The sequence below is a fragment of the Natrix helvetica genome, assembly GCF_964273705.1.
Source record: "Natrix helvetica genome assembly, chromosome: 5".
NCBI classification, from domain to species: domain Eukaryota; kingdom Metazoa; phylum Chordata; class Lepidosauria; order Squamata; family Natricidae; genus Natrix; species Natrix helvetica.
The window spans coordinates 52,121,344-52,148,844 of NC_138551.1; the positions used below are offsets into that span (position 1 = coordinate 52,121,344).

At 39.5% G+C, this 27,501-nt stretch overlaps 1 protein-coding gene across 2 annotated transcripts in view; it reads left to right on the top strand.

Moving 5' to 3' along the window:
* The window catches only part of WBP1L (WW domain binding protein 1 like), a 59,395-nt gene extending 36,449 nt beyond the window's left edge, over positions 1-22,946 (top strand). For both annotated transcript variants that reach the window (XM_081953724.1, XM_081953725.1), the window contains exons 2-4: positions 11,314-11,416; positions 19,346-19,507; positions 20,694-22,946. In XM_081953724.1, the coding sequence (XP_081809850.1) occupies positions 11,314-11,416; positions 19,346-19,507; positions 20,694-21,436 (1,008 nt within the window). In that variant the 3' untranslated portion in view covers positions 21,437-22,946. The remainder of the gene's footprint in view (positions 1-11,313; positions 11,417-19,345; positions 19,508-20,693) is intronic.
* The last annotated feature ends 4,555 nt before the right edge of the window (positions 22,947-27,501 follow it).

Below are 27,501 nucleotides of genomic sequence, written 5' to 3' on the forward strand. Positions count from 1 at the left end.
ATAATGTATGAAATCTGTAATTAGTAGGTTGGGAGCAGCTTCTTTTCTTTTTGAGCACTGTAGAGATAAATTTCTGACATTTTATATTAAGAGTTCCACACATCTCTTTACAAATCAGAATGTGGACAAGTTATAAAAGCTCAAACTGTAATCAAAAATTGAAAAAAGCACATATCATAATCAGACATGAATCTGAGATTGTCATTAAAAGAAATTGTCCAGTAAAATTGACTGTAGAAGAACTTTGGTTTTGGTTTACATTTCTGTAAAGTTACGGCTTGAATATTTATCTGCAAAAGTTTGGGGAGAAACTTCAACAAGTATCCTGGTTGTCCAAAAATGCCGACCACTATTGTTTTCTATGGGAAAAACAAGCAGCTGGAGGGTTTGGGGGAATTGGTGCATCTCATTGGTTTCTTGCCACCTAAAAATGTTCCACATACTTTTAGAAAGTAGATGCCAAGTGTCGTTCCCCTTCATAATTCTTAATTTTAGTGATGAAAAGGCCAGCTGATACAAGAGAATATTTCTATTTGCTTATTTGGGGTGGGTGGGAATACTATAAGAAAATTTATGCATCTGCCAGGCAGCCCTTAGGTTTTCTCCTAGTTTTGGAAGTGGGGAAATGGAAATTGCTTCCACAATTTTCTGAGTAATCTCATTAATACTCATTATATTTGTTACTAGAGGTTTCCACATTCCCGGTGATTAAAAATGGCAAGTGGATTAAATCAGATAAACTGAATAGATAATTAAGAGTCCAAAACGCACTTTTTAGCTAGCCACACAGCAGGGTTTTAGAGGAATTAAATTGTGGCTTTTAAGCCAATAGCCCATCTTTTTAGGAAGTAAAAGAAATTGATGTTAATGATTTGTGTGATAAATTTAATAAATAAAATATTTGAAATACAGTATGATAAATCACAACTGGAATATATAGTTTGAATGTGTTATCTTGATAAACCAATGAATGATTATGTTTACATGAAATTAGTTTTCTATGAATTTAAAATTAAGTTATTATGACAGTGCAGATTGTTTATGTTTATGGATGCCTCAGTGTATGTTCAATAAAAATTGTTTAGAATCATCATACTGTTGGATATGTAATTTAGAAGTGGGTACATCAACTTAGATGGTTTGACAATGTCTTCTTCTTGCTTGATCACTGTACATGTGCTCTTCCTGACTATATTCATTCAGATTGTTAAGAACTGTAAATTTGGGGACATAGGATGAATTAAAAGAATTATTGTTGTAATGCTGGAAAGTGACTTGCAACAATAAATTTATGTTTGTCAACATTTGTACTCACCATTTTTGACAAACGATTTTCAATCCATATGATCATTTTAGAGTTGGTTATTTTATAAAATAATTCCAGATCTTGTTTATTTTCCTTTATTATTTGACATAGAACTTTGAGGTTGTTAAGACTTTAATATTGTGGTATATGGTTGATTTAGCATAATAAAATTTAAAAAACAGACTGGATTATGCATATGTATATCTTTTTAAAATCATTATCATTTCAAATAACCAAATAATAGTGATTTAAGGATTTAGAAAATTTAGAATAAATTAGATTTTTAGAGAAAGGCACAATCAGCTTCAGCCATCAATTTTGATTAGCAATTAAGGTTAACCAAAACATTTGGATTTATAGCTACGTTTTCAAAATCACATCTCCATTCTCTAACATTTCATTATTTTCTCTGGGCATCTGAAAGTACAGTATTTGAGGTACAATGTGATAAATAAATAACTTTTCCCCTTCTTACCTTTTCTCTCCTGCCTATTCTGTCTAAAAATTTTGTTGTTCTGGACAAAATAGAACCTTTAAAAGAGCATTTCTATTTTGCTTTTGATCCTTGTGGCTTAAAATATTTAAATACGTATGTTTCAAATATGTTGCTATTTATGCTGGTTCCATGAGGGAACATCCTAAGTATCTGAGCAGAAAAACCCTAAGCATCTGAACAGAAAAATCATCCATATCTAGAAAACATCTTTTAAAATAAATATTTTGTTACATTTTTAACTTTTTATATGAAAACTTTTGAATTTATATCCAAAAAAATTAATAAAGTAAATTGTAAACAAAAGTATATACTTCCTCATTTTCTAACTAAAATATTATGATAGGCTGTGACTCATGCTGTGCTTTGTTATACATGAAGTATGTGATCACCCTTGAATTTTAGGGGAGTACTAGATTGGAAAAAGTTGAGCACTGTAACATGTTACTACCATTTAAAAGCTCTGCGTCTCTATCTTGTCGTCATTAGTACCAGCTAGTTGCTTTGTCATTATACTGTTGGCAGATTTCAAGTTTGGTCTGGACAGTACATAATGTGACTGCCTTGTTCACTGCCCAAGACACCGATCTTCCTGAATCATTTGAAATGAATGTACTTGCAGTTGGAATTTCATGTACCACATTCTTACCTGCACTACCTTAATATAAATGAAGAGAGGGTTACTATAGTGCAGGGGTGTCAAACTTAAGGGCCGGGAGCCAGATCTGGCCTGCTGGGTGCTTAGATCTGGCCCACAGGGCTGCCCTGGAGACAGCGAAGAACTGGTCCATGGGGCCTCTGCCAGCCAAAACACAGCTCAGGAGAGCTGCATGCAGCCCTCCCGAGCTTCCTTTTTGTTGGCAGAGGGTTGCAGGAGACGTCGCAGCTGAAAATAGAGCTTGAGAACCCGTTTTTGCTGGCAGAGCAATCGGGCCACCACAGACGTCCCCGACCCGAGTGACATCGAGCTGGCCAGACCCACCCTAGCCACGCCCACTCTGGCCTTCTAAAGTCAAACACAAACCTGATGCTGCCCTCAATGAAATCAAGTTTGACATCCCTGCTATAGTGAATGAACTAAACTTCACTCCAGAATCTTTCACAAAGGAGCAAGGCAGAAGGCCATTTTGTGGTCATGTCAGATGGGTAATATCTAAATAATATATACTAGTGATAGTGAACTTAAGACACATGAGACAAAAGTGATGTACCAACACCTATTATTGAAAGCACACCATTCTCTTGTGATATTTGAAGGCTGTGGAGCCTGCATGAAAATGGGGTGTGCTCTCACACAGCCTCCAGACCCTCTGAAAATCATGTGAGAGGGGCTATGGTCTTGCATGGCCTCCTAAACCTTGGAAAATCGTGCAAGACCAGGGCATACTTTCACATGATTTCTGCAGAGACTGTGAAAAAGCATTATCCAAAGCCACTTCAAGAACAAAGGCCATGTGCGACCTACAGCAGACTGGGACGTAAGCCACAGGGGCACTCCTAGATTGGGGGGGGGGATATAGGGAATTGTTATTCTTTTATTTGAGTTGGGATGACACACCAGCAAAGTCAAGTTAGTAGTTTTCTAAATGTTTGAATGCTGGGCTGAAAAAGTTAGACATCACTGTACATACTTTACCATATCAAGGAATCAACAACTTTTTTATCAGTAGAATTTGCCTGGTAGCTTGTACACCAGGAAAGAAAATAGCCCACCAACCAACAATTAGTTGTTTAGAATCCTAATTTCAAGATGGAGGGGTCAAGAAAGTTTTGTCAAGTCAAACCCTACTTAAGACCTATCATGGGATAGGATAGGAGATTTTTCCTGGGCGCTGCTTGGAGAGTCCAAACATGGGTTAAATACAGCCAATCTGCCCAGGACTGAATTGAAACCTTTAGCCACGCCTCTGCTGCTGGCCGGTCTATTTAAATACGCCGATCGCACCACAACTCATCTCTGCTCCTCCTCAGCAAGTCTTCACCCACTGCTCCTACAGTGTCTCGGCTTAGGGAGTGCTCAGGCCTCCTTCTCCAGGGTCATTGGGTGGTGAGTGAAGGAGCCCCTGCCTCATACCATCGGAGCCCCTTCAGTTAGCTGGATGGCAGACCAGGCCTCTGAGGAGTTGGATCAGCCAGGCCCCTCCACCAGCAGGGCTTTTTCTAGACAGGCTGGCAAGGCAGCCAAGGAGGGTAATAATATTAAGGGTAATAAGCCGTACTCCAGGCAGGGCAAGAAGCAGGGCACTGGGCCAGATAAGGATGCTATCCGCTGGCAAAAGGCACTGGAGAAGCAATTTAATAAGGCCCAACAGCAGGACCAGGCCTCTACACAGCCTGTCCCGAGGGATCCTTCGCCAGAGCCCAGCCCACTCACCTTCATTCCCCCTAGGAGAGCGAGGGGGAAGAACAGGATTTATTTAGTGAGGCTTCAATCGCCATGGCAGGGTCTCCTGGGCCTTCATTGGCCGAACATGCTGACCTTTTTGACTGCCAGTCAGAGGTGGAGGAGGGATTGGTTCTAGTGGGACCACTTGCCCCCCAGCTACCCTCTCACCAATCTCCCCCTGAAAGATCTGGTCTTTCAGCAGAGATGCAGGAGGTCATTACCAGGGCCATTTCCCAAGGGATTAAGGCTGGGTTGCAACAATGGACTAAACGCCGCACAAGTCCCGATCTACCAGCTCCTGTGCCTCATCCAAGGACGTTCCACAGGCCCACCATACTTCCTCTCCCCGTTCCTCACTGGACAGTGAGGATTCCGCCTGGGAGGAGGATATTCTTCCTGACCCTGAGCCTGATTTCTCCAGGGATGAGGGGACCATTCCTGACAAGCCCGCCTTTGTGGTTTGTTTAAACTCACCAGCTTTAAGAGTATTCTAAATAAGGCTAAAGCCTCAACCCACTTGGGTTCTTCTTCCCCAGCTCAGACGGCCCCGGATCCTGCAGATCACAGTGAGGGCCTCTTGGAGGAACCAGTGCAAGCTCAGTGCCTATTCCCAAATTATTCCTCAATGTAGTGCAGAAACAATGGGTGCAGCCAGGCACCCTGGCCACCCCCAGTGGTAATGACAGGAAGCTGTACACAGTAGATGCAAGTTTGGAAGACGTATTGAAGTTACCACCTGTGGGCGCGCCGGTTGCCACACTCATTTCCTCCTTAGTGCTTCCCCCCAATGTCCTAGAAGGGCTCAAGGTGGAGGACTCGCGGAGAAGGACTGCCACAAGACCCATCAGGCGGTAGCCTGGGTGATTAAAATGTCTGCCTCTGCTTCCTTCCTCTCTAGGGCATCCCTCCTTTGGTTGAGGCAGCTGGGGATAACAGGTTAAGGCAGGATGTAAATAAGATCATTGCGGCCACAGAATATACAGCTGATGCCACCTTAAATGCCGTTAAGTTTGCATCTAGGGCCTTAGCGTCCAATGTTACCACCCGTCACCTCTTATGGCTTAGACATTGGAATGTGGACATGAGATCCAAGCATCCCTTTCATGGGTGGTCTGGCTCCAGACCCTTCAGACGCTGTAAGTGACTACCAGCGGACGGTTCCCATCGGAGAGCGTCTTCAGCTGTTCCATGCCCAATGGGAGCGAATTATATTGGACCAGTGGGTCCTGCAAATGATTTGCATAGGACTAACCTTAGAATTCATTTCACCTCCATCCCAACACTTCATTTGGTGCCCAACTCCCTCCTGTCCGGTCAAGAAGGCTCTCATGGAACAGGAGATCCTTCACCTCAGGGACATCAGGGCCATAGAACCGGTTCCGTTAGGGCAGGAAAGGACAGGGTTTTACCACATTCTGTTCCTGGTCCCCAAGAATTCGAGGGGGTGGGGTGGAGGGAAATACTAGATTTAAAAAAGCTAAACTATCATATAGCATACAAAAGGTTCAAGATCCAGTCCCTCCAGTCAATCTTGGGCTGCATCAGATTCCTGAGGTTCTTTTATGCAGGCCACCACTACCAGAACAGGGCCCTGCCATTTGGCCTGTCCGCCCCCAGAACGTTTACGAAGCTCCTCGCAGCGGTAGCGGCCTTCCTTAGATCTCGCCCAGTGCAGCTCCAGTGCTATCTGGACGACATTCTCATCCAGTCGTCCCGCCAGCAAGCGGTGGAAGACCTACAGTACACCATGAGCATTCTACAGAAGCATGGGTTCTCAGTCAACCTGGAAAAAAGTCATCTAAAGCCGGCCACCAGGTTACAACATCTAGGTGCCATCATAGACATTGTGAGCTGTCAGGTTTCCCTGTCTCCAGAGCAGATGGTGAGCGTCAGAGACCTGGTGCGACAGGTGCAGCAGGCCCGTCAAGCCTCAGTTGTGCGGTTGTCCCAGCTCCTAGGCAAACTGATATCTTGCTTCTCCATCATGCCTTGGGCAAGACTTCATTCTCGGCAACTCCAATGGCATCTATTGCCGTATCAACGTGTCAACAACAGCAACTCTCCAGCACTGATTCTGGTCCCCCCTCGGGTGTGACACTCCCTCCAATGATGCCAGCCTCTTCAGCTGGGGGGCGCACTTCTGAAACCAAATTGCCCAGGGCAGATGGTCAGCAGCCGAGGCAAAGCACAGCATCAATTGGCTGGAGCTGAGGGCAGCGGGAATGGCTCTACTCCACTTCCACAGCAGTATACAGGGGCATTACTTGACAATCCTCACAGACAAAGTGGCCACCAAGGCACACATAAACCGCCAAGGGGGCACCCGATCCAGGTCCCTGATGGTGGAGGCCGACTCCCTTGGAAGGTGGGTAGAAAGACACCTGTGCTCAATTGAGGCGGAGCACATCTTGGGGGTGAACAACATCCAGGCGGATTGGCTAAGCAGGGCCACGATCAACCATTCAGAGTGGCACCTGCATCCGGACCTGTTCCACCAACTGTCGCAGAGATTCGGCCGACCGCTAGTTGCCCTATTTACCACCCCAGAGAACACACACCTTCCCAGGTTCTTCACCAGATTCCATACCCCGCAAGCAGAGGGGATCAACGCTCTTCACTGTCCCTGGCCTCCAGGTCTACTATATGCATTTCCACCGTTACTCTTCTTCCCAGAGTGATTTGGAAGATCCTGACGGATGAAGCAGAGGTCCTGCTCGTGGCTCCATTCTGGCCCAGAGGGACCTGGTTCGCTGACCATTGTTCCACCGTGGCGGATTACCCAGCACAAGGTCTCTCTCAGCCAAGGGCCGCTTCAACATTCAGAGCCCCAGTGACTACAACTAGCCATCTGGCACTTGAGAGGGACCTCCTGAGTAGGGGTAGACTCTCCACTAAGGTCATTCACACCATTCAAGCATCCAGACAACCTTCCATGACCAGGATATACGATGCCACCTGGAGATCTTTCGACAACTGGTGCACGGCCCATGGCGTGAAGGCGACCTTGGCTACAGTTCCATATTGGACTATTTGCAAGATGGACTGGACCAGGGCCTGGCGCCTAACATACTCAGGTGTCAGGTGGCTGCCCTGTCCATGATTCTAGCCCCAGAAGAGCATTCGTTTCTTGGTCGTCATCCCATCATCTGTAGTTTCCTGCGGGGCGCAACCAACTTGAGGCGTCCGGACGTCCACAGGTACCCGTCATGGGATCTCAATGTCGTGTTACGGGCCCTGATTGGACCACCTTTTGAACCACTGCAGTCTGCCAGTCTTAAGCATTTGACATTTAAAACCACCTTTTTGATTGCCATCACTTCCGTGCGGCGTATTTTGGAATTGGCAGCCCTGTTGGTTTGGGAGGGCTTGTGTCTGATACAACCAGACAGGTGACCCTCCAACTGGACCTGGCATTTATCCCCAAGATCAACTCCTGGTTCCACTGGGCCCAGGAGGTCATCCTCCCGGATTTTTGCCCACATCCCAAACATCCTAAAGAGATGGCACATACTCGATGTTCGTAGGACGATCCGTAAGTTCATCAAATGGATGGCTGAGTTCCGACGTTCTGAATCGTTCTTTGTATCTTTTCAACCTGCATCCCAAGGCCGCAAAGTTTCCTCTCCTACCATTAGGTGTTGGCTGCGGGCATGCATTACCTTCTCCCACATACCCCAGTCCAAACCGGTGCCACGCCATATCACCGCACATTCTACGAGGAGCACCGCCATCACGGTGGTCTGGGCGATCCAGGCACCAATAGAGGAGATTTGCAGGGCGGCAACTTGGACTTCCTTGTCTCCGTTTATTCGGAACTACAAATTGGACAGATTTTCTTCTGCGGAGGGGGCATTTGGGAGACGAGTCCTTCAGGACATTCATACCAGTGGAGAGACCCTGGACTCGACAGTTTCCCGCCCTAGTGACATTTAGCTTGGGTATGTCCCATGCTTGGACTCTCCTTCGCAGCGCCCAGAAAAATGACCATTGGCTTACCTGAAGGGTCGTTTTCTGGCCCCTGCAAAGGAGAGTCCAACCCCACCCTTTCTCCACTATTTGTTGCAGACTTTTAGACTGGCCATATGGACATAGTTGCAGAATTGTTTTGGATTGATTATATGGACTTCGTTCTTTGACTTCTCAACACTCAACAGTTTCACACCTTTATTGAAAAAAACCTTACACCGGTCAGCACCAGAGGCGTGGCTAAAGGTTTCAATTCAGTCCTGGGCAGATTGGCTATATTTAACCCATGCTTGGACTCTCCTTCGCAGCGCCCAGAAAACGACCCTTCAGGTAAGCCAGTCATTCTCTGGAAGATGTAACTGGAAGAGAAATTGAGATAAGCTTTTCTCATTTAGCACACTGTTGTGATTTGTGAATGAGAAATAATGTCAGTGTGTATTCAGACACAGTGAAAGTTTGTGAACTTTTGAGCTTGTTATAGATTCCAGGGAGACTATTCCATGTATGGGTAAGAATCCCCCTCCCCTTTAGAAACTGGTACTTTGACGTTGGCACTTTGAAAATGATGCCAGATGTCTTTTTGTAATGAGTGCTAACTTCTTTTGGGATAATAAGAGTTGATGGAACTCTTTAATTCTAAGATTCCTGTGTGTTGATTTAAATATATAATTAGTCTCTTTAAGAATAGCAGAATTGTTTTATTTACATGATCTAAAATCAGTTTGATGATTTGAAAAAAAAACAGTAGAATAATGTTTGGCATGTTTGTTTATATAAAATTTCAAGGGCTTTACCCAAAAACATGTCAAGGATCTCTGGGATTGTTCCAGGTGAGACTTTTACTCTGCCTCATTCTCTAAATTTTGAAGAGGTCCAGTTTAATGTCATTTTTTAATTTTTAATCCTCCCATGGTTTTCTAGTCTTTGTTTATTTCTTTTTCAACAGGAAGTTGTTTGTTTCTTTTTCTTTTGATTGATAACTGTGATGCTTTCCAAAATAGATAGTTTTATGTTTTAAAATCTTTCCTAATTATGATGATGCTAATTTATTTAGTCTTTCATATTCAATATTCTGAGAAATAGCCGCAAATGTTATTTTTCTATTATCAGCTAAATTAAAGCATGCTGTTTGGTATCTCATATTGGTTAACCAACAAGCCAAGCAATTCTTGGTTCAAATCATAATTATATATCCTCTCCTTAGTAAGCTTTCTTTGATGCCTTCCAGATGTGTTAAATTTCAAATCCTTTAGTTCCCATTTTGTATAAACTCTTTTACTTGTCTCATCACTTACTGTCTTCACTTCACTTCACTTCCTCTCTTTGCTTTCTCCTCATTATCATTCTTTATTGTAAAGATTGAACTTTTTGCTTATGATCCAAGGCACTGTGATTTAATGATGCTATAAATATAACACCAAATCACTACCTTGCCTTTGTTATTTATTTAACTTAGTGCCTTCTGGTACTATAGCAATGTATTGCTAAGTAGATAGGAACTATTTCATAATACGATTCTGTGGCAGTAAATGTTTGAGCTAAATTAAGGCAATCAAGTTAAAAAAAACTATTATGTTTAAATGTTTTTGTGCTCGCCAATGCATTAGTTTAAAACATATTTATAACATATTATAAAGCTTACGGCCTGGTTTGATCCAACTTTAGGCTACAGCAGCTACACCCTTTCCTGCATGGTCAGGGAGGAAGTTCTTATGTCACAGACATTGCAGATTGAAGATACTTTGCCAGTTGGCAAGGAGTTCTAATTGTTGTCCTGCCGACACACCTAGATATCTCAACTAAATAAAGGCAGTCCTTGACTTACGACTACAATTGAGCCCAGAATTTATGTTGCTTAAGTGAGTTTTGCCCCATTTAATGACTTTTGTTGCCACATAGTTTGCAAGTGTGATTTGTTACAATTCACTGCAATTATCAAACTAGTAACATGGTTGTTAAGTGAATCTGGCTTCCCCATTGACTTTGGTTGTCAGAACTTTGCAAAAGTTGATCACATGATCCCGGGATCATCATAAATGTAGTTGTCAACCATCTGAATGTAAATCACATGACCATGGGGATGCTACAGCGATCATAAGTGTAAAAAAGCGATCATAAGTCTTTTTTTCAGTGCCATTGTAACTTTGAATGGTTACTAAATGAACGGTTGTAAGTCAAGCGTTACCTGCATGTAAACCGTAGTATAAAAACATGGAGTAAAATCAGTAGTAAATGAACTATATATAGACTTTTTCTAGACAAAACTACAGGTAATCTTCAAGTTACAATCACAATTCAGCCCAAAATTTTTGTTGCTAAGTGAGACATTTGTTAAGTGAGTTTTGCTGCATTTTACAACCTTTCTTGCCACAGTTGTTAAGTGAATCATTGTAGTTGTCAAATTAGTAACATGGTTGTTAAGTGAATCTGGCTTCCCCATTGACTACTTGTCCGAAGGTCGCAAAAGAAGACACTGTAACCATTATAAATATGAGTCAGTTGCCAAGTATTTGAATTTTGATCATGTGACCATGGGATGCTGCAGTGATCCTAAGTGAAAAACGGTCATTAGTCAATTTTTTCATTGCCATTGCAACTTTGAAGAGTCACTAAATGAACTGTTATAAGTCAAGGACTACCTTGACTGATTTTTATTTATTTATTTATTTTTGGCGTGCAGAAGTTGTCAGTGTCTTATTTCAGGAACATTCAGAATTTTTGTTCACTTTCTGTACTTTAGAGGAGTATAATTCTAGCAGTTCCTTTCCATCCATTTCTGCTGCACATGCATATCCACAAAGGAGAGACGGAGAGAACGAGCAATGAGACCACTTTTATAGAAAATACTTAATTTTAATGCAACTAAAAACATTTCTGTTCAAACACAGCATTTTTATTCAATTTGATGATATCAAGGAAACTTAAGCTAATGAAGGTTTTCATTTCATTTTCAAAGATTAATTAACTTTGTATGTTTCTCAGTTACAAGCTACCGATATCCTAGAGAAGTGATCCATAATCTATATCCAGAATATTGACAGGTATTTAAGCCTTGGGTTAATATATGCCTCACAAACCTTAGTTTGTGGGATTGAGACTCAAATGAGCCACCCCACTTATCAGATTGCTATGTTAGTAACACATTTCTTTCTTGCATTGTAGGACAAAGAAACCTGCATAGGAATCAACAATCAGAGTTACAGTTGTGAAACAGGCCATTGCTGTGGACAGTCCCAATGCTGCAATTACTATTATGAACTCTGGTGTAAGTTTTTAAAATTTATTTTATAATACAAATCATAACTATTTTTTCCATTTTTTTATAGGCCTTAGTTTCGTCCTGTAGTAACATTTTGTATCACCTGTCAGAATAGGATTAAGTACTTCTGTTTGAAAGTGTTTCTATTACCATATTTTTCGGAGTATAAGACACACTTTTTTCCCCTCAAAAAAGAGGCTGAAAATCTGGGTGCGTCTTATACACTGAATACAGCCTTTTTCCTCCCAAAACCCCACCCCTTCACCAAAATGGTCATGCATAGCTTCTAGGACAGTGGTTCTCAACCTTCCCAATGCCGCAACCCTTTAATACAGTTCCTCATGTTGTAGTGACCCCCAAAATTGGTGTCTCAGTTCCTAAGCCCATCGAAAATATGTGTTTTCCAATGGTTTTAGGCGACCCCTGTGAAAGGGTCGTTCGACCCCCAAAGGGATCCCGACCCACAGGTTGAGAACCACCTCTCTAGGAAGTTTTAGAGAGCTCCTGGGAGCTGGGGAGGGCAGAAATGAGCAAATAACAGCCCATTGTTTGCTCAATTTTACCCCAGCCCCCAGGAGCACTCTAAGCTTCCTAAAGGCTATCCATGCCCTTTTTTAAAAAAGAAAAACGGGCCCATTTTTGCAAAAAAGTGGCTGTTTTTTGCTCGTTTTTGGCCCCGTCACCCCCTCCCAGGAGCACCCAGCAAGCTCCCTAAAGGCTATTCATGCCTTTTTGGGGGGGAAACGGGTGCATTTTTGTGAAAAATGGGGCATTTGGGGGATAAAAACTGCCCCCCCTTTCTAAACCTTGCTGCGTCTTATACTCCAGTGCGTCTTATACTCTGAAAAATATGATATCTGCTAGCCACTTCCAGCAGATTATGACTCTATTCCTTATTAGGAAATTATCCTGTTAGATGCTAAAGTTTTTATTCTCTTTTCTGTGTTGTTTAATTTTGGAAGAGGTCATCCAAGGTTTTTGAGTTCATTGGTATCATCCAAATATTTATATCTCCCGTTTATTGGACACTGGTAAGGCAGAGACTTTGAACAGATGCTTGGTGTCAGTAACAAGTGAGAGCCAACACACTAAAGTTCAGTCCATAGTTGAAATGCAGGTCAGAGATATCCATGAATGATGAATCCACTAGATTTTTAACATGTGATGATTTTTTTTAAAAAAAAAAGATTTCATGTTGTTGGCATATACCATGAACAAACATTTTTGCTTGAATCTGACTTAAAGATTGTGGGAAAGAGTTTCTAATTCTGGCTGCATATCAAGGGATCCATGCCTCCAGATTTAAAATTGACTGCCTTTATTAAAGTTTATTTAACATTTTAACAAATTTTATAGGAAGAAATATAGGAAGCATAACAATCGCTAACTTAACAGTAACAAAACAACAAAAGGGGAACACCATCTGTTCATAACACATATATATCACATATTAAACAATATTTCAATTTTTCTTAACCTAAATTAAAAGAAATAATGATTATTGTTACAAAATGTCATAAATCTATGTGGAAAAAGGACATATTGTGTCTTTATTGTATGAAATTGCTTTTCAAAAACAAAAAATCACATATCTTTTGAATGTATTGCTTAATATCACAAATAATACTATTTTGCCAATTTCTCACTGTATTTCTCTTAGAAACACCCAGTGTTTAATATAACCATAATGTCTCAAGCATCATGTCAGTCAGTTGGTCTTTATTTAATTTTTTTACATCTCCAACAAAGACTGTATGTCCATTCTTTAAAATACATCCTTTGAGGTTTCTATTAGTCCTTTTCATTTAAGCTTTTATTATCCCTAGATTATAGTTTTATTTGTTCAAAAACTAAAGATTGTGATAGTAATAGTTATTGAGCAAATACTTGAAAAATGAGCACAAATAATACATTATTCTTGCTATCTTTCTTACCTCTACAAGTTGGTAGGTAAGGCAGATTTAAATATTCCCAGTTCAAATTTCCATTGCTGTGTTTTGCTTTGCAAGAGCCCCTATGTCCTAATGCAATAGTCCCCAGTCTTTCCAGCTTGGCCTGGTGTGGCCGTGTGAGTGGCAGGCTTACGCACACACATTTCCATTGGTGTGAGCAGCGGGCATGCACCCCCTCTCACATGAATGGAGTTTAGTGCGTGAGAAAGAAGGTACTTGTGGGTGAAGCTCCATTTGCACGACGGGCAGGCATTTGCATTCATGCGTGAAGCTTCACTCGCATGAGTAAAGAACACTTGTGCTCACATGTGAAGCTCCACTTGCTTGAGCAGAGATTGCTCATGCACAAAGCTATTCATGTGAATGGAGCTTCAAGCACGAGCGTAAGGGCCCACTGTTTGTGCAAGGGGAACTTCACACACCCACTTGTCTGCTGCTCACATCATTGGAGCTTCATGCACACATGCTTGCCCATCGCTTGCGCAGCCCAGTTTCGAACAGGGGTTGGGGACCCCTCCCCTAATGGGCAGATCACAAGTCCAGCTAGAGATGGATGCTATGGTTCTTAGAAACTAGAGTGGACAGGGTTTAAAACAGTCAGGCAGCCATTTTAGGATCAGTTCTGCTAAATAATCACCTGTTGAACTGCAACAATTTACACATTTTGGTGGGGATTCTGTACAGTTTTCTCTCAGGAAAATGAGGTACTGTCTTAGGAATTAACCTGAATCCTACACAATTCAATAGGTGAATTGTGTATGTTTCAGATTTATTCTTCTTCCATCTAGATAGCTGTTTTTCTCTGACGAGTCAGCAGTGTTTTGGGTGTAAAAGGTTGTGTTACTGAAATCTACTGATTGTCTTTCCTAGCCCATTACAAATAAATGATATCCACATTAGTATTACTTCTCTCCCAAAATATTTTTAATAACCTATCTTCCTTCTATTCTTTCAAATGAAAAATTCATTTTTTAAACACAGTAGAACAGAATTTAAGCTCTATTCAGCTTGTTTTATATTAAGTCTATGCATGTATATATGTGCTTGTCTATGTATGTTTGGTAAATAACTTTCAGTAAGCATTTTAAATACATTTTTAATAAAATCTTTTAGGGTAAGACCACTGTTGTAGGATAAGAATGTAAGTGGTAATCATTTAATTCAGTCTAAGGAAGTCTTTGCAGCTTAACAGCTAATATCTAAAGATAAACTTTGAAAAGCCAACTTGGTGTAGTGGTTAAAACACAGGTTAGAAAAAGGAAGGCATGTGGTCTGATCCCACCATAGGCATGATGCCAACTGGGTGACCTTGGGGCAGTTACATTCTCTTAGACCTAGGAAGATGGCTGTGACAAACAACTTCGGAAATCTTGGCAAGAAAATGGTCGGGACTCAGTCCAGGCAGACACCAGGAGTCAAGACTGATTGAAAGGCGGGGGGGAGGGGGAATAAACTTGGAGCAGGATCTTACTTAAATCAGCATAAAATGTTTTGCCTGCTTTCTTCACTTGCTCTTCATTCATTATCACAGCTAATCAGTTAGATTTAAGCAAGATACAGGTAGTCCTGAACTTCCAACAGCAATTGAGCCCCAAATTTCTGTTGTTAAGTGAGGCATTTGTTAAGTGAGTTTTGCCCCATTTTATGCTTCCTTGCCACAGTTGTTAAGTGAATCACTGCAGTTGCTAAGTTAGTAACCCAGATGTTAATTGAATCTGGCTTCCCCATTGACTTTGTTTGTCAGGAGGCCGCAAAAAAGTGATCAATGACGTTGGAATACAGCAACGGTCATAAATATGCCAAGCATCTGAACTTTGATCTCATGGTCATGGGGCTGCTTCAAAGATCATAACTGTGAAGAACAGTCATAAGTCACATTTTTCAGTGCTGTTGTAACTTTGAACGGACACTAAATGAACTGTTGTAAGTCAAAGACTATGCAATCGGAAGGCAAAGGCAGGCTTCTTGGGGAACATAAAGAAATTACTTGTTATGCAGTTGATTTGGCTGTACTGAGGCTTGCTGCTAGTAAGGCAGTGGCATCTATCCAAGTTTACTATGAACTCTTGGGCAGACTATTCTGTTCCTGTTCTTGAACAGTGAAAAAGAAAACATGTTTTTCCATTCTGAGTAGAGGATAAAAGGCTCTTCTCTCAGTGAACTTTTTGCTTCGATTCTTTGCATCAGAGAAACATTTTTGTCTGCTTAAATATATTTCTATTTCACTCTTTATTATCTGTTGCTATAGAATAGATGTTTGAGTAGTTAGAATTTTCATATGCCAACCAGAGGGAAATATTTTGAGGAAAAATGTCAACACAGTTTCTAAAAGTTGTTAATAAAGAAATACCTTTCTATGAACAAAAAGATAACTGTGGACACTGTTACATGTGTCTCTAATTATCTGTACCAGAGATGATGAATCTGTAGTCTTCCAGGTATTGCTGAACTATGTCTCCTAGTATGTGTCACTATTAGGCTGCTCAAAATTGCTTCGAATATGAGATGGTGGCAAATAAATTTAATAATAAATAAAAATAGTAAAATAAAATAAATCACCAAAGTGGTTCAGACTTCTGGGATGGGAGTTCAGCAGTATCTAGAAGTACAAATTTTTGTATTACAGGTTTCTGCAATATTAATACTCCCTTTACCTAATGTTTCACAAATATATATTCCATGGTTCTACAGAAAGATTTGGAAACTTATTGGTGCGATCAGACAAATTGAAGACTCAGACATGGATTCAACTGTCTGTTCAATAACTGGGAATGAAGCTTCAGTTTTTATTGCTTCCCCATATAGCATTTCATTTCATGTTGCCAGCTTGTCTCCACTCTCTATAGTTTCTTTTTCATTTTAATTTCCTTTTTGTAGCAGTATTGTTTAAAATTTGAAAATCTAGTAAGTTGTACAAACAATGCAATGCAATTTTTCTGTCCTATTATCTGAATATATCAATTATATTAGTATACAGAATTTAACTTTTTAAGAAAGTGTATGTTAAGAAGCTGTGCTGTAGAAATGAAAAAGCTGCACTAGTATCTATGTATAGGACTTTCTATAAAACACTGGCAGTTTTGTAGCCATAGTAGAGCTTTCTATTAGAAATTGTATATCCCTCTGGTCTTAAGTATATAATTTATTTGTGGCTTGCAGGTATCAGCTCTCTATAAACAGCTCTCTATTTCATATTCTGCAGGACATAGACACCTCAATTCTAGAAAAGGGGGGGAGGTGTTTCTGTTGCCATAATCTTCCTCTTCCTCATTCTCCATACATTATAAGTAGTTAGTTTCAATTCCATTATGGGTTTGTGGATACATGCATATACCTACCAATGAGTAAGGTAAGCTTTGAGATGTCATCTTTTTAACAGCATCTACATTTTTTTTCTGGTATAAATTGAAGCTTAGTGTGCCGCTTTTCTTCTTCAAGGCAAGTTGACCACTCAGAAAACCAGTTTATAAAGTCAGCATATTGCCCCCAACAATCTGGGTCCTCATTTTACCGACCTCGGAAGGTTGGATGACTGAGTCAATCTTGAGTTGGTCAGGATCAAAATGCTGGCAGTCGGCAGTATTAGCCTGCAATACTGTATTCTAACCACTGCGCAACCAAGGTGCCACCACAGAAACTACTGCTTTCTTCTAGTAGTTAATAGAATAATCTAAGGTATACTAGAATAATCTTTTGTGTCAAAATAAATGGGCTATATATACTGCATTGATAATGAGACTACTGAGTATTCTAATAATTTACTGCAGGGCAAGTTAGTGGCTGTGCAGTGGCTGGTGGATTTTCCTCCCAATAAGTAAAAAATTGATTATGAAGTTCCCAAGAGGTGACCTAATTCATTTACGAGCCTCGAGACAAAGTTTAAAAAAAAACACATTCATTTATTAGGATCAGCTATTCGTCAAAACCTGATGGCGATGCAAGGGTAACAATAAAGCAGGAAGAATGGTCCCACTTATGACCTCTCCAGCCGCAGCTGATTCCCTCATAACTTCAACACACACACACATCCCCACGACCACCACCTCCTCCTGAATCAGCTGCTTTTAAAATCCTCTTCTGCTTTACTGGGAAACTACCAGAGTGTTTGACTTGACCACCCATGCAGATTTTTTGGAAACAAAAGTGTGAAATCTCTCTCTATAGCCAGCATTACAACCACACACAACCCACACATGTCTGCAGTTTGCCAGTGACACACTGGCTCAGTGAAGTGAATTTTCTGCTTTAGCCAATGCAGCTGCTCTATTTGCTCTGCCAATCCATATGCAGGCATATCATAAGATGGAGACCAGAGAGGCGATCCTACCATTTTCTACATTGTTAGCATAGTCACAATACAGCAAAGCTTACATAAGAGGCAATGAAAATTTCAGCTGTAGTTCAGAAAAATTACACAGCCAGCTAATATTACAAAAAAGAAACTTGTCTCCTATTAGCTACCCTCGACTTGAATTTAGGATATGTAAATGTGCCTTCTGGTTGTATTTTTTCTCCATAAATTTGCCTTATCTTTCAAAAAGGAAATGTTGCTGTATTATGATACCTTAAGACAATGAATTAAGTATGCTCTTTCTCTTCATATTTTATTAAGAAATACTGAATACAAGCATTTCATGGTTTTGCTCAGAAATGCATATTTTTAGATGAAGCTGTTCAGCTAGAAGATATTCTTTGGGGAAAAAATAAAGCACTGGAAACCAAAATTAGTTTTGGTTTCCAAAATGAATTTCTTAAGATTTTATGTATTTTTTCCAGCCAGTACTGTTTTCCATATTCTAGCTACTATTGATCTAAAGGAAGAGATTACTCACATTTTAGGGTTTTGCAATGGGAGAGCTTACAATTAACAGAAAAAAATTAAATTATTTTTTGTGCTACAGTTGCAATGAAAAATATATATAGTTGAATTAATTAACACAGATTTCTGAGTAATTTTCCCAATCCTCAAAAGTTTTGCCCTAAATGAGCAACTAAATGAGCATTGCCACCAGAGATTATCCTATGTACCAATTCGATTACAGTTCTCATTTTTCTTAAGATTATATAACTCTTCTTTCCCTAAATTATCTTTTATGTAAAATGTAAAAGTACTTTTCTTTGCTCAGAATCTACCTGTACTCACGCCTCAGGTTCAGGCATTATATAAGAAGGAAAAAAACAAATCTGCACGAATGCACACATATATAGACTTTATAATTTTTTTAAATAACTCAAGGCAGCACACATACCTTATACTCCTTTCTCCTCCTATTTTCTCCACAACAATCCTGTGAGGTGAGTTGGGTTGAGAGAAAATGAGTGGCCCAAGTCACTTAGCCGGTTTTCTTTTGCAACATTAGGTATAGCCCTTCTATGATATTTTCCCTCCCCCCTGCCCCCATCCCCTCTGTTAAACATTGGGAATTTTTATGGTATTTTCATCTTGTAATTCTACAAACGGAAAACAAAATTTCTGGTAATTTTGGCTGTTCATCATGAGCATTTTACTACCTTAAGGATACTTTGTTATTTCTTAACAAAACTAAGATACAATGTTTTTTATAACCACCATATATTTAATGTCTTGGTTACTTCATCTTTCTTTCCCATTCATACTTTTTTTTTAAATCTTACCTGGCATGGCATGAGCCTTAAAATATGCTCACTTTTCTGTCAGAAGCAATCGTTCTCACTTGACCTCCATGATATCAACTGGGGGCTTCCCAAGATTTCATTCAAATCTTCATTTTAAGTCTTTGTGATGACTCTTATTTACAGTTGATTGGAATAAACATGTACAAATACCTGATAACTCTGCATGTTGCTTCTATTTATGTCTCCTGACCGTTGGTCTATTGACAGATGCAGACTCGCTGCAAATGGTTACACACATATGCAGTAGTTATAGATAAAGCTTTTCTTCTGAAGAAGAAATACTCTGAATAAAATTTAATTTGCCTTCCTCCTTTTTCTTTTTCCACAGGGTTCTGGCTAGTATGGACGATCATCATCATTTTGAGTTGCTGTTGTGTCTGCCACCACCGACGCGCCAAACACAGACTTCAGGCCCAACAAAGGCAACATGAAATTAACTTGATTGCCTATCGGGAAGCTCATAACTACTCCACCCTGCCATTTTATTTCCGTATGTACTGCATGCAAGGAGTAGCTGTCTTCAAAGACCAAGACCAAAATATTGCTATATTGAGAGGGAACATGAATACAACAGGGAATCCTCCCCCCCCCCAAAAAAAAAGTGGCAGGAGTGGTACAGAAAGGTTGGTTGATGAGGACAGAGTGCAGTTTTATAATACCCTGAGAGACTGCGCCCTATCCTTTCTAGCAATTTGGCTGTTGTAGTTGAAGCTGGCTAACCTTGAATTGATACAGGCAAAATATAAGCTCTATAGGTGACTGACTGGCAAACACAAAAATAAAACCATGAGATAACTTTGTATCAAGCATGGTAAAGCTATATTCCTTTTTGAGTTATTTTCCAGACTGTACTGTAAAAAGGAACAAGAGGCATATTTGCTGATTAGTCTGAACAAAATCAGTAGTAGTAATAAAAGCTGAGCTGTTTTTGTATTTTATATTTTTTCCTCTGTGACTAATACAACATCAGTGTCGTGGAGATAGAATAAAAAGGAGCTGCAACCTATCGCTAGAATGCAAAAGGAGCTAGATATCTGAGATCTCTTGTTATTAGTATTTGTAATAGTGTCTGATGCCACTTTTCTATCTGTGTTTTACTAAAAAATGTAGACATATTTAGTAAATCAAGAACAAGCAACTGGAGAATTCCCAATGTTCCTCAGTGCAATTACTATAAATCCCAGATAATAGCACAGATTATGAGACCTATAATCCAAAATATCTGCAAGATACCAGTGTTAAATTTGGTAAGGGGTAAGAAAAGGAAATATGAAAAGAAAAAGTAAGTAAAGGGAAAGTATATACATGTCAAGTTTATTTCTGAGAAATAGTACCGTAGTTAAAGGGATCTCTAATTTTATAATGGATGGTAAGATATCTATATATTTCCTTTTCTTCTCCAGAATTTTGTTTAGTCATGGGGCAGATAATTAATTTAGCATCACTTGTATCAAAGGCCACTTAAATTGCTTATAAGAATTTCTGGGTTTGAATATTGCCTGCATGTTACTGCATAAGCAATTGCTACTTCCTAAATGAAGTAAGAAATTCAGATTTTGTAAAAAATAAAATAGCTAGAAATGTACTTATATAAAACAAAATGGGTCTTAATGTGATTTAGATTTCATCTATATAGAAATATGGAAGTAACTTGTCCTCCCTACCTCCCCATTTAGGATTTTTGCCAAATTATTTACTACCTCCCTATGAGGAAGTGGTGAATCGACCTCCAACCCCTCCCCCACCATATAGTGCCTTACATCAGCAATGCATTCCAACTGGCAATGGCAGTACAGCACCAGATACAAGAAACCTACAGCCAGCTCAGGCAGGCACGCTGTCAGGAGCAGAAAGCAATAATGAAAATATGGACAGCACTGCCTCTCCAAGCATCGGGCATTCTGAATCCTCCAGTCCGTCAGTTGAGCGATCAATTACCAAAGCAACATGTGGTGAGCCAAGGAATTTCAGCAGCAGAGTGGAATTAGAAGATGCAGCTGACCATGTACCTACTTCTGACAAGGAGTCAGAGTGCAAGGAAGAATTGCTTAAGGATTACAACTCAGAAAGCTTAGATCAAAACAGCGCTTTTTCAGATGCTAAAGACAAGACACCAGGCAGACACCGAAGGTTTACCGGAGATTCAGGCATTGAAATCTGTATCTGTAACCAGGACCACCATGATAATGATCTCAAGGAGTTAGATGGGTTCATTGATGATGGATCCATGGACTTCTGTGATAGTTGCAGTGGCCATCCACCCCATGGCGATGAGGAAGAAGGGCTTTTCAGTGTTTCAGATGAACAGCATGGAGAACACAACCCCCACCACCTCTCCAGACAACCTGTGTGTGTGCTCCTGAATACCATAAATGAGCAGGACTCTCCAAACTCTTATGCCAATACATCTCCCAGCTAAAAGAACATCAGAAGGGAAGAGCTACAAAATGATAAATATAACCAAAACCAAATTGGTTCATCTTTTTCTTCAGATGTAACTATGGGAATAATTTAAAATCTGTTGAAAAGGGGGCAGGTGTTTAGGCTTTTCTTTTCTTCTTTTGTGCTAAAATTGCCTTTTCTGTCCTCTGACTGGTTAGGGACTTGATTTAAAGTGTGATCATTTATATAGAGAGAAAAGAGGGAAAAAAACACTTCCTATTGCTGCTTTTGGTGATGGTTTATTTGGTTGATTGTCACCTTAAAAGTTTTCAGGATCCGCTTTATTTTCTGATCAGAAACGTCAAATGTTTGAGAACAAGGAGTACTAGTGTTTAACATCCCTCTCCTGCCCTCCCCCACCCGCCCCCACCTGGTCTCATTAGTGTATTTTCCCCACCCCTCTATTCAGGTGTCTTCCCAAAAGCCTGTGGCATTTGATAGCCCTGGCAATACATTTAGGTAGTACTATGGAGAAGTTGAAATAAATTCCCAAAAGAATGGGTTGTTACGGTTTTTGCTTTTAGCCAATAGAATGCATCTCTGATGCATTTTGATTACAACAGTCTGTAATAAATGTTTTCTTCTTGAAGCTGGTAAAGGACCAGTTTCTTCCAAAAACAAAAACGGTAACCAAAAATACAGCGTTTATGCAAGAGGGGCCTTCAGACATTGCCCTTTATTTTATTTTTAAGGCAAATGTGTAGCTATAAGTTGAGACTCCTTGAAGAAGTTCTCCTTTTCCAGTACTTGGTCTTTACGTAACTTGCAACTAGTATGCTGCAGTGCAAAAGGACAGGGGCTTTGCAATTTCAGACCAGCAACCAGACTAGTTAAAAATGACAAAACCAAAACATACAAAAGAACAGGGCTGTCTTCAGGTGCCTTCAGATTTCAGCGATGCTTTTTGAACAAATGGGGACATCAATTGCAAATGGATAATTTGCAACATTAATATGGAAGACCTGTGCAGTATTTTCTTTCCTTAGTCCAAAAGTTAGTATGATTCTAACAAGTGACCACTTAAAAGAACTGAGTGTCTGTGTTTCGCTCTCTTGAAAGCGGCACAGGCTACTGTACAATGTCTGTGAGTGTGTGTGTGTGTGTGTGTGTGTGTGTGTGTGCATGGATGTTTCCTACTGGTAAGATGAAATTTGCTGCTGTAAGACTGCAGGAAAAAAAAAAGACTTGCTTTGCTTTAACCAAACAATGGACTTTTTGTTAGTAACCACACCAAAGGGAAGGGGAAGAAACTCAAAAACAACTGAAACTAACATTCCTCGGAGTGTTCCTGTGGAAGAGACCAACCCTTGGTTTCTATATTGTGTGATGGACATATCTTTTTATTTTCCCCTTTCCCTTTTTCTTGAATTACGGTTGTCTGGGTCATTTATTGTTACATAAAATAGACTTTCAGATTTGATTGTTTGAAACCAAAATCAGTTTGAAATATGGTGTAAACCCAAATATAATGCCTTTTTTTCTGATAATTCCTTGTGTTTCATTTTCTTTGGGGGGGGGGGAATAGAGCAGAAACACCACAATGAAAAATGTTTGTTTTGTTTGATTGCATTTGGTCATGGAATTCTGAACATAAATTAATACAGAGTAATGTAGATACAATGTTATTCTTAACGGATACATTGTCAGCGGCAGGTATCTGTTTATATACAGCTATACAGTGAAAATAGCAATACTGTAGAAGCCAGAGCTGCACCTTTAAACTAGACTATTTCTCCCATCTTGCTTACTACCATGGAAAAATCAGGACAAATAAACAGATCTCAAATGTCTTACTTTTGGAAGAATATTTTCCATTTATGAATTAGGTAGAAATAGAAAAGAAACCTGATGTTATTTGTTTTAATATCTCTTCATCAGTGATCAAAATCCCACTTTAACTTTATGATTTGAATTGCATTACATGAAATTGCTGGTGACATTGAGTTTAATTTCAGATCTGGAAAAAATCTAGATAGAACATTACTAGCTATCATGATTTATATATAGCTAATGAATGGAAATGGACAATTGGGATGGGTAGAATTTCATTTGCATCAGAGCTGTTTCTTGTGCTGGTCTTTTGGTGTATACCTGTGGTATTATGGACTTCAGAGCCATATCCAGCCATTTTATGCATATACTACTTGACCCGATAATTCAAGAGATCAGTACTGGAGAGAAACACAAACTAATCTGTAAGGTGATAAGACACACTGGTACTTTGTGAGACTTGATTCTATTTCCTAATAGACCATAATTATTATACTCTATGTTAATTGCTATATTTGTAGACACAAAATCTATGCTGTTTCCACAAGGCAAAATGAGAATGTAGCAGATTGTTGTTTGAGAAAATGCATCATCAAGTAATCTGGAGGTTTAAGATATATATAGTTTATATCTATAAGTGCAGCATACTGTTGGTTTTGAGGTAAATCTTAAATATTCCTGGATCATTTTATTTATATATACATATATACATACACATACACACATACACACACACACACACACACACACACACACACACACACACACACACACACATATATATATATATATATATATATATATATATATATATATATATATATATATATGCTGGTCTTGTATTCGGGTCGTGTTTGTGTGAGTAAAGCGTGGTCAGAGCTGCCGTCTTTCTATAAATCTTGGGGGGGGTGGAGTGCTGGCTTTGTTCAGTAAGTGGATTGATTGGCTATGTAGTTGTATCATGATTGGTTGATTGGTGCTGGCTGTGTGTCCATTGTTGTTTTGTGTTGTAACAGCCTGGGTGGTGGGTGGGGCTCGTTTGTTGAGTAGGGCTGGTTTCCAGATGTCTGGTAGGTGGGCGGTATCGTCACTTTTATTCATGTTGTGGGGGTGTTTCTTTATTTTGATAGCTTTCATAATTATTCTCTTGTTGAAGTGTCAGCCCTAATCAACAAGACCAGCATACCTACACCCGTGAAAATCTACAAAAACATATACATACATACATACATACATATATGCTATATACAGTATATATATAAATGCTATATATATAAATGCTATATATATAAATGCTATACACACATATACACACATATATATATGTGTGTGTGTGTGTGTGTGTGTGTGTGTGTGTATGTATGAATGTATGTATATGTATATGTATTTGTGTTATGTATTTGTGTTACAACCCCTGGTATGCCCAAATGTGGGAAGAAGCTCACTACTCCCTCTTTCTGTCCTTCAGCTCATTACAGAAGACCATGCAGGCAGAAAACCATATTTTTATTTTTAATGTTGCCTTTTTATATTTGTGTTGTATTTGTACTGATGAATAAATAAAGGGAGACTAGTATAGATCTATTTCAAGCTAATTAGCTCTCATCAGCTAGCCATACCCTTACTGGGATTTGAACCTGGGCTGTATTATATATTAGGCAGGAGTCTTAGCCACTAAGCCACAGGCTCTCCTCTTTATCAGCTGAGCCAGGAAAATAGGTATGTATTTGTGTTACAACCCCTGGTATGCCCAAATATGGGAGGAAGCTCACTATTCCGTCTTTCTGTCCTTCGGCTCATTACAGAAGACCATGCAGGCAGAAAACCATATTTTTATTTTTAATGTTGTCTTTTTATATTTGTGTTGTATTTGTACTGAGTGTATATATATATATACACACTGTCGGAGATCCTGCCGAAACGTTGCAAAGACAATCTCAACCTTACACGGGAAAAGACCCGAATACAACCAGACAAGCATACCTACACCCGTGAAAATCTACGAATATATATATATATCACCGTATATATGATCTTCTGGGTCCTACAGTTTTCTTCCCCATCTATTTCCTGTGTGAATAAATTTTAAAGTATTATTTGCAAAATTAATATAAGATCCCTAATAATTAATTTTGTACTACATCTGTAGTTCTATTAGTCAGGAAGAACAGATTGCATGATATTTTGCTATGTTTGTTTTTTTCCAAAAATGAATCATTAGAAATCATTCTGTAGGAATACTTCTAAATCAGACAAACGTTTGTTAATCCAACATCCTTTTTTCCTAGAACATGTTTTGGAACTGTCTAAAACTGGTTTTGAAAGCAACAACTAAATAGTATCTACAACAATGGTAGTTCCATGTAGCAGTCATGATCAATAGACTTTAATAAACTTAATTTAAGCAATGTATTTATCTAACACAGCCTTCCTAAATTGGTACCAAAATATCATTTTGGTGTAGCAGTATAAAGAGAACGAAATCCAACAATTTTCTTTTATAAAATCATAACATTAGTGCTGTCAACATTTTTGGGATGTTTTTTAAACCCTAGAACCATGATGGGGAACCTATGGTACACAAAGCCATATTTGCTGGCACACCAGCCATCAACTCTGGTGCGAATGTGCATGCCGGCCAGCTTACTTTTGGCCTTTCGGAGGGCTGGGGGAGGCCGTTTTTGCTCTCCCCAGGCTTCAGGAAAGCCTCCAGAGGCTGGGGAGGGTGAAAAGCAGCCCCAATGAACCAACCGGAAGTTCAGGAACAATCCGCCATAAGAAAAAGGTTCACCATCACTGCAATATTAAATGCCAGGAATTGAAAAATTGTTTTATACTGTAATATTTTTGCCACCTTCCTGAACATAAGAAACAAACTTTTCTAATGTCTTGGAGATACACCAAGAGCATTCCTTATCACTCTAGTTATATTGGCATGTCTGCAGATTTCAATCCAAATGTGCCAATAACAGACAAACCCAAACCACATTTTACTTCCCAAACAGTATCCCTAGCAACAAAATAATTACAACCATCTCATACTTTTCCTGTCATGTTCTGCACATATGAGACAAAACGTTCTATTGTGTTAATTGCACATTAACACCAAACTAAACAACTTCCACATTTTAAAGGAAATGTCTGCTGCTGTTTTACAAAAACTGATAATTTAATCTCATTTTTCCAAACATTGTATAATATACCTACTTTCCTCTGAAAACTAATATGGAGTTAGGAGAAGAGTTAATATACCAATAACAATCTGGTATTTTAGGAATAGCAAATAGCATCAGGTTGAAAGGGCTGAAGAGATCCAGTGATTGTTGGTCTACATTTTTTAATGTGTACCAGTAACCAAACTTTTAATGGATTGTGCAATATGCTTTAGAATGCCTAACTCATTACTCTTCCCATTGGTTGGTATATGTTATGAAAAAGGAAAAAAACTCATATTTTTCTTCTTACAATCATACTTTTTTGTGTCCAATAATTGTCATTTTAACTAAAGTAGTTGAAACATTTTCAAATGGATTTTTGCTTTCAGATAGCTATGGAGTTGGTTTCCCACTTGCTTACACAAGCCCAAATGAATTAGTTTGGCTTGGTATGAAAGGTCAACTCAGTTACTAAGTTAATGTAGCAATTAGTTATTCACTAATGCCAAGTTTTTTTCTATCTATTTTCAGTTAAGACATTGCTAAAGCTTCCCCCCCCCATGTACATTTAATGTTGATTGCCTTACTTGTGCTTTTATTGCACGTTCATCAAGGTAAATCATTTTGATCTTCACTGCACATTTGCATTACATTTACAATACAATACAGTAGTAGAGTTGGAAGGGACCTTGGAGATCTTCTAGACCAACCGCCTGCCTAGGCAGGAAACCCTATACCGTTTCAGATAGATGGCTATCCAACTTGAATCATAGAGGGGCCTTAGAATCACAGAGAAATAATATAGAATGCAATATGTTCTGTAAATAATTTGTGTTGACAGTACAAGTGGCTGTTACTTCTGGAAAGCCCACATGAAGGAAGTCTAAGCTCATCCCAAAATTGCCAAATTATTCTATATATGCTCTAGGCCAGTGGTCGGCAAGCCACGGCTCGCGAGCCACATGTGGCTCTTTACACACTTTAATGCGGCTCTTCTGTGTGCCGGGCGCCCGCTCCCCTCCCTCCTCTCGGGCACTTCAAAACAAGCGCCCCTTTCCCTTTTTTCTTTTCGACCCACAATGATCCTGAAGTCGGGCGGGGACGAGAAGCGAGGAGG